The sequence below is a fragment of the Plecotus auritus genome, assembly GCF_963455305.1.
Source record: "Plecotus auritus genome assembly, chromosome: 11".
NCBI classification, from domain to species: domain Eukaryota; kingdom Metazoa; phylum Chordata; class Mammalia; order Chiroptera; family Vespertilionidae; genus Plecotus; species Plecotus auritus.
The window spans coordinates 33,458,702-33,472,084 of NC_137777.1; the positions used below are offsets into that span (position 1 = coordinate 33,458,702).

The 13,383-nt window shown below is 41.3% G+C and overlaps 1 protein-coding gene across 1 annotated transcript in view; it reads right to left on the reverse strand.

The window, feature by feature from the left end:
• The window catches only part of CA8 (carbonic anhydrase 8), a 99,356-nt gene that overhangs the window by 43,604 nt on the left and 42,369 nt on the right, over positions 1-13,383 (reverse strand). Inside the window, exons 4-5 of the mRNA XM_080647028.1 lie at positions 8,097-8,192; positions 1,529-1,591 (exon numbers count right to left, since the gene is read on the reverse strand). Coding sequence (XP_080503154.1) covers positions 1,529-1,591; positions 8,097-8,192 — 159 coding nt within the window. The remainder of the gene's footprint in view (positions 1-1,528; positions 1,592-8,096; positions 8,193-13,383) is intronic.

Here is a 13,383-nt window from a genome sequence, read left to right on the forward strand (position 1 = left end):
ATAAAAATATATTTATTTTTTTTAAAAAAGAATCCAGCTTACTTGACTCCCACCATCCTCCTGACTTACGTCATATTAGCTGAAGAAATAAAGGAAATTTTCTCCATCTAATTTCTATCAGACAAATGTCAGTCAAAAATGTGTCCTCACACCCTTTTTCACCAGCTTCTTTGACTACTCGGTGCTTTCCCTTGGTACCTGAATCCATTCTGAGGCGCTCAGGTCTCTCTCTGTTAGAGGCTCTTGTCTGGTTCAAGATGAAATGGGCTTGTGCTAGCATAGAGCTAATCAGACTTCATTCCCAGATGGATTTCAGAATTGGCTTTGGGTCGCCTCCAAGGTCACTGAGATTCTATTGACTTAATGGAAGCATAAAGGCACTGTTTACAACAGAACTTGGCTTCCCAGCAATGCTAGGCTGAGTCACTGCAGGATCAAATCAATCTTCATCACCTTCTGTGAAATACATTATCCTATGGCTTATGTGTACTTGTCTTTATTTATTTATTTATTTTGTACAGAAGTACTGTGAGGTAAGGTTGCCATAGTTTTTATTCGTTTTGTTTAGACAACTTTCCTATAACCAATGGGCGGAAAGTGTTCACCCAGCAGGCCTGGGTTGCTCAAATCTTCACATTTCAAAAAATGGCCTGTCTTCAAGCCTGGCCCTTGTTAATATAATATTGTATGTCAACTGTAATGGAAAAGTAAAACAACAACACATTTTTTTCAAAAAATATTTTTTAAAGAAATATCTGTTAAAAAAAAAAAAGACTGGCCCTTGGCTGGCTCTTGGCTGACCATCTCTGAGCCCCTGGAATACTCTGCCTTAAAGAGTGTTGTCTGTGCCAGAGGCCTTGGCCCATGTTGTACCAGTTTGACCAGGTAAGTTGATCCTAATAATGTGATTTATGAGGAATATCTAGTTCAGCAGAGGGTCGGGGTGGAAGGGCTCGGGTCAGAGTGGCTGAGGTCAGTCACACAGGCATGCAGACCCTAGACACCAAGGTCAAGTAAGGTTCTCTGGCTGGCAATACCTCACATGTGTTACGCCACATCACTGCTGGGAGATGCCACTCCACCCGAAAACTGTGCCTGGTTTCTCCGGACTTATGCCCATGAGCCTTTCACTGCACTGGGTTTTCATCTGTTTCCTTCCGCTGCATTAGACCACAACCATGAGAATAACAGTTTTCGGTGAGTCCTTTTAGTGAATCCTCCAGCCTGAGGGTGGCCTTTGGGAACCGACCTCTTAGACAACCAGGATTTTTATGTCCTTTAAAACAGTGACTTAGCCAAAACCGGTTTGACTCAGTGGAAGAGCATCAGCCTGCGGACTGAAAGGTCCCAGGTTCGATTCCGGTCAAGGGCATGTAACTTGGTTGCGGGCACATCCCCAGTAGGAGGTGTGCAAGAGGCAGCTGATCGATGTTTCTCTCTCATCGATGTTTCTGACTATCTATCACTCTTCCTTCCTCTCTGTAAAAAATCAATAAAATATATTTAAAAAAAACAAACAGTGACTTACCTTATACTGAATATCCTGGAGGATTTCAGTCACAGCCTTTAGGCCCACATGTTCTTTTCCTATCTGAAATATATAAAACATATACCATTAACCACAAACGTATTAAATACTTAGCTTTTGCTCAAAATAACTAATTACAGAAGCGAGGATCAAGTCCACCTGAATTTCCTTCTTGGGGAATAAATCAATGACCTTTTCATGAATAACCAGGTCAACATTCACTGAAGGTAACTGAAGCTGTAACAGAAGCTATAGCACAATCAAATATTAGATATGTTCTTGGACATTTCCAAGAACCCATCTAAATTCATCATGCTGTGTACAAGGCTACAAATATGTCAAATCATCTAACACAGCAATACAAAAGTTTCAAGGATGCTTCTGAATCAAAATTACTCATCACTTGCCCAAACTCTCCCATTTTTACATCTGACATGTCTAGATCATTATTATAAAGATTTTATCAATGTTGAAAATTTTCATTAACTCAGAAAAGTGGGTATGTGCTTTTATAGGCTAAAGTCACCGATATCAGGACATTTCTTGATTACAACTGCACATAATTTCTATAATCACCTTTGTATTCTCAAATAATAATATGCTGTTCATGACTTCCTATTTTAAAACATATCGTGACATCTTTTGCTTGTATACAATGCTCCAAGGAATTTGAGACTTTTTTTTTAATCTTACATATAGTATTCTTGACTTTACATTTAAAAATGATAAGTGAAATCTGATTTCCACTTTTCAACCAACTTTCATTGGTCCAGGATAATGGAGCACAGTGACAGGGGAGAGGATCTATAAGCTCAGATAATCATTGCTATCATTCGCTTTTTTCCTTCCACGTAAGTTTTTAGGGAATGGCCTCTAAGGCGCCAGAATAGCTACCACCATATTTGTATTCTCTATTTCTGTCTATGTGACTCAATTGTGAACCATGCTAGTGGAAAGGCATCAAGGAGGAAAGAAAAGAGAGAAGAAATCTGCACAATCTAAGACATGCCAATCAGTTAACAATAATCAAGACTTTATTTTCCAAGTGTTTGCCATTCCTGAGGTAGGCTCTAAAAACAGAAAATAAATTCTCTGAGGGAAAAAATACCTGAGGCAACTGTGTTCCTGAGTGCAAAAGCCGACATGGGCCCTTCTTTGTTTTATTGGTTTAACCGTGGTGTAGCATTTGGATATCTGCCCAGAGTTGGGGGTCTGTTTTCATTTCCTGCATCTCTGTCACATGATAACCATGAAGGGTCCGCACATGAATGTTGTAGGGCCACATAAAACATTGGTTCAGGAGCAAGATCATGTGGGTTGGATGCCTGGGTTCTGATTCTGACTCACTTTTCAGCCTTGAGCAAGTTTACTTAACCTCTATGCCTCATCTATACAGTGAGGAGGACAAAAGCGATGGGGTTGAAGATAAGACTAAGTCAAACAGATACCTTAGAACAGGGCAGAGTGCAATGTAAGTCAGTTAATACCGCCCGTGTTGTTCTTACTCAGAAAGCCATACAGTATCAAGTAAGTTCTTACATATAGCAGCACTCAATAACTATTACTGGCTCCTTCTGTCTATAAAGGTTCTTCATTTTGTGGGCAAAGCTTTGTATCTAGCCACAAACTCGAGGTACTATTCCATCTTTTCCCTTTCCTTCTCTGCCAAATTTTTGTCTACAGAGGTTACAAGCACCAAAAAGCAAGTATAGATGACACTCTGCACACGCCCTAAAATCCTACAGTAACCGAGGTGACAACACACCTGGTGCCAAGAGTCCACCAGGAGCTATGAGACCAATTCACGTCTTACCTCTCACCTTTGCCATCTTTCACCACCACCCCAAATGCAAGCCCTCTGGCCACTTTCCTCTCCTAGAATTTCAGCTCATTACCTTGTATTTTTCGAGCTCCCCTCATTTTCCACTATGCCCTCCGAGACAGGATAACTCCGCATCTTTAACAAGCTCTTCTACCACCTCCTGGTCTATGTGGACGCCCTCAGGTCCACACAAGGTCACAGCTCTCCCAGGCTTTGAGTGGACACTGTGAAGGCTCCCTCCCATAAGACTGAAAGCTGTGGTCAGTGCCCTGCTGTTACCGTCAGATCGGTACTCAGACCCACATGCCTAAGGCTGTCCTCTGAGTGGACCATCCGCCATTGCCGCTATCATGTTCTTCTTGTCATTTATTGACACACTGGTCACTCCCTCGCAGTCATCACCCCCTGCCATCACTCTGGAGGACTTCCTCATCCATGTTAGTGACCCGTCCCCTCCTGGCATGTCTCTTTACCCTCAGCCCCATCCTACCTCTGCAAACCATCGTGGGAACGCACCCTGGATTTGTTTTCACTCTGAAAACACCTGTCCAGCTCTCCCCTCTGGCCTCTCTTCCCATTAATGGAGCACAAGGAGCCGACTCTCAGGAGACTCTTGGCTTTGTCTCCTTCCCTCCCTGCCTACATACACTGAATGACATCTCTGCAAACACTCTCCATTATCTAACCCTTTTGTCCTAAATCATCTGCTATGCAATGGATCGGTGGGACAATTTGCTAGAATCCTCTGCTCCTCTATCTGGATCAAGAACAATCCACAGTACACTGTCCTGCACAATCTGAGATAACCAGGCTCATGTGGGTCTCCCACACCAACTGTCAAGTCTATATTATCATTCTTCTTCTGGGCTATTCCAAAACCCAACTCCAAACCCACATTTCTTTTGCTCTATAAATAATTTTGCTTTCCTTTCGTAGAGATAATAAAGGTCATCAGGCATGAACTTCCCTACTTTCCTTCCTTTTCCACCTACAAATTCATCCCCTTTCTACCTACCTCTTCCTCCTGGGCCTCTATTTTAAATAAAGGGTGGTTACCCAAGGTTAGTCCATACACATATGCCATATGCTCTCCACCCCATGCCCTCCTGCCCCCTCCAGGACTTTCCTATGTCCATTATCCCCTTTCTTGCCGGTATTTTTAAACCTCCAGGTGTCCTCAAACTACGGCCCACGGGCCACATGCAGCCCGCCGAGGACATTTATCTGGCCCGCCGGGTGCCGCTGCCTGTCCTGCTTAGCAGCCAACTCGTCGCGGGCCCACAGTGAGCATAGGAATTTGTTCATAGTTTTTTTTTTAAACTATAGTCCGGCCCTCCAACGGTCTGAGGGACAGTGAACTGGCCCCCTGTTTAAAAAGTTTGAGGATCCCTGCCACCCTCACTACCTCATTTTGCTCAGAATAAAAACACAAGCAAATCTCAGATCTCAAAAATAAAACAAACAGGCCTTCACTGTACATCCCCATGTTATTCTCCCTTTTGTCTTTCTTTTCTTGAGTTAAGCTCCTTGAAAGGGACATTTATACTCACTGCCCTGAGTCCCCCTCCCCCATTTTCTCACCCAAGTGTGACACCCTGGGTGAACTACAGTCCCTCTCCTCTCTGCTCCAACTGACAATCCTCATCAGTCCTTCTTTCCTTCATGAAATTTTGCTTTCAAGTTTGTGTAATTTTACTTTCTCCTGAAAGGCACTGTCACAGAGATAACCAGAATTTTTCCTCATAGCAAACGTATGGAAAGGTAGAACAAGTGTGCATGCTCTCACACTTCCCCTTGCCTCCAATTATTGAGCTTGTTCCTGGAAATACTCATGCTGGTATCAAAAGTCTTGGCTTTCCACCCAATGCTCTAATTGTCCCTTCCCCTTCCATATATGACCACTTGGTCACTGGTATTCCTATTTTTATTTTTTAAAGAATGATACACTGAAATAACAGAGTGGAAGAATGGTTTCTGGTGCCAACTGGTGACATTAAATCGCTGTGTGACTATAAACAATGACTTGACCTCTCTGGCCCTTCATTTCTCTCCTGTAAGATAAAGGAGGCAGAAGCCTAAAATATCCAGGGTTTCCTTCACCTCCAAGTCTCTTTTCACATTAAGTTTATAATAAGACAAAGTTAAAAGGATTCATCTTAGGAATTAGATTCATTTGGGGGATGTATTTTTTGTTTTGTTTTTATAACTTTATTTTTGTATTTTTATTTTTGACACTACCACACATGTCCCCACCGCCACACCCCACTTTACCCACTGCCCCTGCCCCTCCTTCCCTGTGGCCATCATTCACCTTCGATTAAATTTTTACCTTTGAAAGCATATGAACCGCTTTTGTACATTTCACTAAATTTATATAATATCCTTTGTCCGCCACAGAGATCAAATCCAAACTTTATATTGACTGTATCTATCAAGGTCTTTGCCAGTCTTATTTTATCCATGTTTTCTATAAGGCACTTCAAATCATCTTCGAATGAAAATTATTAATAGCAAAGAACAAAAGAAATCCACTACAGAATTACATTATTGATTTTTCTTAGGTTTTGCAGTAAGCCAGAGTCCAAAAATATTTTCAATTTTTTTTTCATTAATAAAAGGAACTCTGCTTTCAGAACACATTTTCTAAGTCATTTCTCCAAAGTCCCTCAATGGCACTCTGAAGAAAATATCTAACAAGTAAATGAACCAGTTTCTACTAATGAATATCGCTGCTCTCTCATGACCCACAAAGACCAAGTTTCCTACTTCTAAACTGTCAGTGTTCTCTGTATATGTGTTTAATGTCACCACTATTAAAATTTAAGGGAGACCAGCAAATACTCTGGGTTCCAGTTCAAGATGGCAGTATAGAAAAACCCTGAGCTCAAATCCTCCCACAAACAAAAAAATCTACAAAAGACCCCAAAGAGCCATAGCAATCTGGAGAAAGGAGAACAAAGCCAGAGATATCATGCTTTCTAATTTCAAAGTATACTACAAACAAAGCTATAGTAATCAAAAAAGTATGGTACTCATACCAAAACAGACACATAGACTAAAGGAACAGTGTAGCGAGCTCAAAAATAAACCCACATATATGGTCAATTAATCTACAACAAAGAAGGCAAGAATATACAATGGAAAAAAAGACAGTCCCTTCAATAGACAATGTTGGGAAAATGGGACAGCTACATGCAGAAGAATGAGACTGAACCACTTTATTATACCATATACAAAAATAAACTCAAAATGAATTAAAGACTTAAAAGTAAGACATGAAACCATAAAACTCCTAGAAGAAACATAGTCAATAGACTCTTTGACATTAGTCTTAGCATTGTTTGTTTTTTTTTTATCTGTCACCTCAGACAAGGGCAACAAAAGCAAAAATAAACAAATGGGACTATATCCAACTAAAACCTTTTTGCACAGTGAAGGAAACCATCAACAAAACTAAAAGTCAACCTACTGAATAGGAGAAGATGTTTGCAAATATATCCAATAAGGTGTTAGTATCTAAAATATGTAAAGAATATATAGACCTCAATATAAAAAACCAATCTGATCAAAAAAGGGGAAGATAATCTAAATAGGCATTTTTCCAGAGATGACATACAGATAGCCAATAGGCAAATGAAAAGATGCTCAACATCACTAATCATCAGGGAAATACAAGTCAAAACCACAATGAGATATTACCTCACACCTGTCAGAATGGCTATTCTCTAAAAGATAATACGTAACAAGTGTTGGCAAGAATGTGGACAAAAAGGAACCCTTGTGCACGGTTGGTGAGACTGTAAATTAGTGCAGCCAATACAGAAAACAGCATGGAAGTTCCTCAAAACATTAAAAATAGAACTATTATATGATCTGGCAATTCCACTTCTGGGTATATATCCAAAAAAAATGAAAACACTAATTAGGAAAGATATGCACCCCTAATTTTATAGCAGCTTTGTTTTCAATAGTCAAGATATGGAAGCAAACTAAGTGGTTATTGATAGATGAATGGATAAAGAATATATATATTATGTCATATATATTAAACACACACACAGGAATATTACTCAGTCATAAAAAAGAATGAAATCTTGCCCAGCTGGCATAGCTCAGTGGTTGAGCATCGACCTATGAACCAAAAGGTTGCAGTTCAATTCCCAGTCAGGGTACATACCTGCGTTGTGAGCTCGATCCCCAGTGTGGGGCGTGCAGGAGGCAGCCAATCAATGATTCTTTTTCATCGTTGATGTTTCTATCTCTCTCTCTCTCTCCCTTCATCTCTGAAATTAATAAAAATATTTTTTAAAAGAATGAAATCTTGCCATTGGCAAGAACATGGATAGACCTAGAGGGTATTATGCTGAATAAAATATGCCACACAGAGAAAGACAAATACGGTATTACTTCACTTATATGTGGAATCTAAAACAAACAAATTAAAGCAGAAACAGACTCAGACACAGAGAACAAACTGATGGTTGTCAGGGGGCGGGGGGAGGAGAGTGGAGGTGTGGGCAAAATTGGTGAGGGGGATTAAGAGGTACACTCTTCCAGTTATAAAATAAATAAGAAGGGTGCAGGATACAGCATGGGAATATAGTTAATTTTATTGTAAACAATTTGTGTGGTGACAGATGGTTACTACAGACTTATCATGGTGATCATTTCATAAGTATATATATCTTGCAAAATGAATTGGAAACAAGCATTTGAACAATTCAACCATCATAAGAGACCATTTACCTGAACAAACAAAGCAATGATGGCGATTCCATGTGGCTTCCCCACAGCCTCATCAATACTGCCAAACAGGGTGGAGTTCCAGTGGATCAGATGCAGCTGGGTGAGCAACAACAGACAGGTGACCTCGTTACTTAATGTACCCCCATAGAGAAAAACAAAGACAGTTCAACTGTCCAGAACTATGTGCATATGGTATCATAAGCAACAAGAGTATCACCAAGAGACACAAATGGATTGCTGCTTTAACACAGTAATTCCCCTGTAGGGATTTCTCCCTTCTTGTTTCTGAGCAGAAGCAATGCTAGTGGCTTGCTGCCTCTCCTGTTGTGCTTTAGGCCTAATCAGAACCACATCGAAGGAGACGGGCAAATGTCCCATTGACTTAGTTGCCTTTCTTTAAATGTCATGTCCTCTGGATCTCAATGGAACAAACACTAGAACTCACTCAAAGGATTAGTGCCTGCAGTATTTCCATCAAGAATAAGGCAAAGCCTGTCTCAAACTCTGGTAAATTATTTCAACCTTCTAAGCCAGGGATGGGTAACGTCTGGCCCAAGGGCCGCATAAGACCCACGAAATAATTTGGTCTGGCCCTGCCAAGGCATTAGGGGTGATTTAATTAAACGTCTGACAAAATGCAGCAGGCTAATTTTTAAGTTTATAATTTTGTGTGGCCTGTGAATAATGTTATAAATATCCAAATGGCCCTTGGCAGAAAAAAGGTTCCCCACCCTAAGCATATCCAGAGATAGGATCCTATAAAAAATACTGCATCTTTTTAAAGCCACGGTAAAATAAAAAATGCTGATGTGGAGCTCTAAAAGAAGGCCATTTCCAGCACTGGAGATAAAGTTTAATCTGTGAAGGAATGACAAACAATGCTCAAGAGGACTTCCTCACTCCTGGTCTCATAAAGCTCTGTAGCTTTCAAGTTTATCTAGAATATGCACTTGTTCCTACAGCCCTGATAAAACACTTGCAAGAAGCCAAATTCAATTCCCTGGCTAAAATTAAATGGCCACTGAGGTTCTTAGTATAATAGTAGCTAGGTAAGCCTCTGCCTAGAATACTATCTTCGTCACTCTAGCTTTTAATCATAATTCCTTACCACCTTAAAACACTGCCTCGTTTAAAAACTAGTTCTAATCCAAAAAGACATAGCTACAATTCAATCACCATGTCATTTTAGCATCCATATTAAATTATGGAACATTATCATGAGGATTGCCACAAATTTGGTGGGTTTTTTCCTGCTAAGTTTGTCCAAGATTCTGAAATTATAAAGCTGACCACTAGAGGGAGGTAATGAAGTCTTCTGCCCGTATGTAATAGAAACGGTAGCCTAGGAAAAGACTATACCCCAAGACAAGGGTAGGTGAGGCTCTGAAAAATCCACAATGACTATGACTGCCCAATAAATTTAACTGTCAAGGCACTGCCTTTAAGAAAACAATGTTTTATAACCTTTCAGTTAATAATGAAAGACCGACCAATTTTAATCTTTCCTTTTCTGGCTGCAACAATAGCATAGCAGTCCCAATGGTACAGATAAGTGTACAGAGGTGTAGATAAGAACTGACTGCCGGAGTTAAATCAACAAAGGCCCAAGCTTGAAATCTAATTTTATTCAACCAATTACAAAGTTCAAATCAACATTTTTCTTACTTCTCATAGCCACATTATGGGGTATTTTTTCTGACACAAAACAAACCAAAAAAAGCACCGTCTCTTTTTTTTTTTTTTCCTTTTTTGTCACCCCTCACAATCCAGCAACATCATCACTCACACCAACTCTTCAAAATCTGGTGCACATTTTTTTGTGTTTAAAAATGTAAGGGTACCCACTCCATAAGTATGTGCTGCACATGGTGACTTCATTTCCAAGAGTGTAGTGCAGCCCTGGCTGGGTGGCTCAATTGCTTGGAGTGTTGTCCCATACACCAAAAGGTTGCGGGTTTAATCCCCAGATGGAGTGCATATAGAAGGCAACCGATCAATGTCTTTCTCTCTCTCTCTCCCCCCCACTTCCCCCCCCACCCCCACCCCCTTTGTCTCTCTCAAAATCAATAAAAACATAATATTGGATAAGGATTTTTTTTTAAAGAGTGTAATACAGAAGAGTAACTTTAGAGTGGAGAAATCTGACAAATACCACCTGAGCCAGGTGATCAAGGTCAACATCAACAGTTACCAGTCATGTTGATAGTACAGATGGTTAATTCAATTACGAAGCAAATTTCTGACACATTCTGGAAACGAGTTGTAACCTAGTATATATTTAATTATATGTAGTAGTAACTCAGATGCACAATCCACAAACATAACACTCTACAATTTATTGTCTCTCAGCATTAGCTCACCCTGTGCTCCCCAAGCTTTTCCTCACTCCACCTGTCTGCTAGGGCTACCATGACCAAGTACCACAGATTGGGTGGTACAAACAACAAATATTTGTTTTCTCACAGTTCTGGGGGCTGGAGTCCAAGATCAAGGTGTCAGCAGGTTTGGTTTCTCTGAGGCCTCTCTCCTTGGCTTGTACATGGCTGCCTTTTCCTTGTGTCCTCATATCATCTTTTCTCTGGGTATATCCTAGTACATGTCCAAATTTCCTCTTTTTATAAGGACACCAGTCATTCTGGATTAGGGCCCATCCTAACAACCTCATTTCTCATTTTAACCGAATTACCTCCACAAAGATCCTGTCTCTAAATATGGTCACCTTCTGATATACTAAGAGTTAAGACTTCAACATATTAATTGGGGGGAGGGGGAGTCGCGGAGCACAATTCACCCCAAACACCATCTATCTCACCCTTTCCTCACCTTAATGAAGCTTTTCAGAACTCAAAAGCTTGAATTGTTCCCATCAATTTCTGCTCTCCCACAGTACCTTCTTCATTCCTATCTTGTATTTTACCTTATATTAGTGTTGCTCTGTTCCATAAAGCAAAGCCATGTAGATACAGAAAAGTGATCAGTGCATTTGAATAACTAAGAGTAGCTTGTGGGTAACTAAAGGGTACATAGGCTGGCAGTGACAGAAAAGATGAGGCTGGAAAGCTAGAGGGGTTCAGATTGCAGAGCCTTAAATTTTATCATGACTGTGTTTTGGAAATAACTAAAGTAATATTGCAGTGAATATTATTATTTACTAGTGGCCTAGTGCACAAAATTCGTGCACGGGGTGGGGGGTGTCCCTTAGCCCAGCCTGCACCCTCTCCAACCTGGGACCGCTGGCTCCTAACCGCTCATCTGCCTGCCTGCCTGATCGCCCCTAACCATTCTGCCTGCCGGCCTACTCGCCCCCAACTGCCCCACGCCAGCCTTCTTGCCCCCAATTGCCCCTCTTGCCGGATTGATCACCCCCAAATGTCCCCCTGCCAGCCTGCTCACCCCCAACTGCCCCCCCACTGGCCTGATTGCCCCCAACTGCCCCCCCTGCCATCCCACTCACCCCCAACTGCCCCCCCTGCCAGCCTACTCTCCCCCAACTGCCCCCCCACCAGCCTGATTGTCCCCAACTGCCCCCCCGCCGGCCTGTTCGCCCCCAACTGGCCCCACTGCTGGCCTGCTCGCCCCCAACTGCCCTCCCCTCCTGGCCTAATCACCCCTAACCACCTCTGCCTTGGCCCCGCCACCATGGCTTTGTCTGGAAGGATGTCCAGAAGGTCTCCCTTCTGGCATTGTGGGAGTGAACTGGAAGTGTGAGACCTGGGAGGCTGAAGGTAAGCTAGGATGCTACCACAAAAGTTCCAGCTGAAAAAAATCATGATAGGGGTGTGGGATGGTTCATTTTATGTGCCAACGTGGCTAGTCTACAGTGCCCAGCTGTTTGGTCAAACATACGTCTAGTCCAACCATGGGCAAACTACGGCCTGCGGGCCGGATCCGGCCCGTTCGGCTGTTCTATCCGGCCTGCGGAGCCGAAAGAGCGGAGGGTTCTCTTGCTCTCCCCTCCGCTCCTTCACCAGCAGCAGTGTTAACATGGCAACGTCGGGAAACACGGCCGCAGCTCCTTCTTCTCAGTGGGCGGATTTATATCCACCCATTCAGTAGAAGGAACAACCTCTCAATCTTCAGAGGCTCCTTATAATGCCCGCGGACGCGTCCCCCGACATCACCCTGGGAATGCGTAGACACGTTATCGTGGTGATGTAGGGAGACACGCCCCTGGAGAGCACAGTATCAGAGCATTAGCTAAAAAGGAGACCAACAACACTGTTCCCACTGAAGTTGATGTTTTAAAGACCAAAAACCTTTCAACCCAGTCTACATTGCCATCTACATCTACGTCCCGGGCATAATTTGGAAGTTGCACTAAAGAAAATGTTTAATTTACTGTTTACACATTTTGTTCTTTTCTATTTGTTTCAGTTTTAAATTATTTTATTATATTTAAGTTTAATTTGAAAGGCTTTTGTACCTTTCCTTTGTTAGGCAATTTTATTTTGCCTTTGCCATCTTCAATAAAAGGTATGTTATTGTGCTATGATTCCTCCATTTTTTGAAGTTTCAAATTATAATAATTAGTGTTTACATCTTCTTGTTAAAATGTTTGAAATGAATAAAACTATTGAAATAAAAAAAAAGACCGTACCCTTTTATGTAATGATGTTTACTTTGAATTTATATTAGTTCACACTAACACTCCATCCATGCTTTTGTTCCGGCCCTCCGGTCCAGTTTAAGAACCCATTGTGGCCCTCGAGTCAAAAAGTTTGCCCACCCCTGGTCTAGATGTTGCTATGATGGTACTTTTTTAGATATAACCTTTAAATCAGAAAACTTTGAGTAAAGCAGATTACCTTCCATAACGTGGTTGAGGTCCCCCAAAGGAGAAGCAATTCTACCTCCAGATAATAACATAAAAATTCCACCTCAGCTTCCAGTCTATGGCCTGCCCTGAAGTTTTCAGATTTGCCAGTTTCCACAATCACATGAGCCAGTTCCTTAAAATAAATCTTAATTCGGCATCTCTCAATAAACAGATATAGATAGATAGATAGATAGATAGATAGATAGACAGACAGACAGACAGATATACACAGAGATGATATAGACAGACATAGATAGACGTAGACGTAGACATAGACATAGACGTAGACAGAGACCTGTTTAGATATATATCTGTTCCTCTGGAGAACCCTAATACAGGTTGTGCAAACAAATTTTAAAAAGTATAAAGATGAATGGAGATTTTAACCTGAACAAGACTAGTAGCAACAGGAATAAAGACATGGCTCTAACAATTAAAATTACAATATTTGGAATTTATTCTCCTAACAGT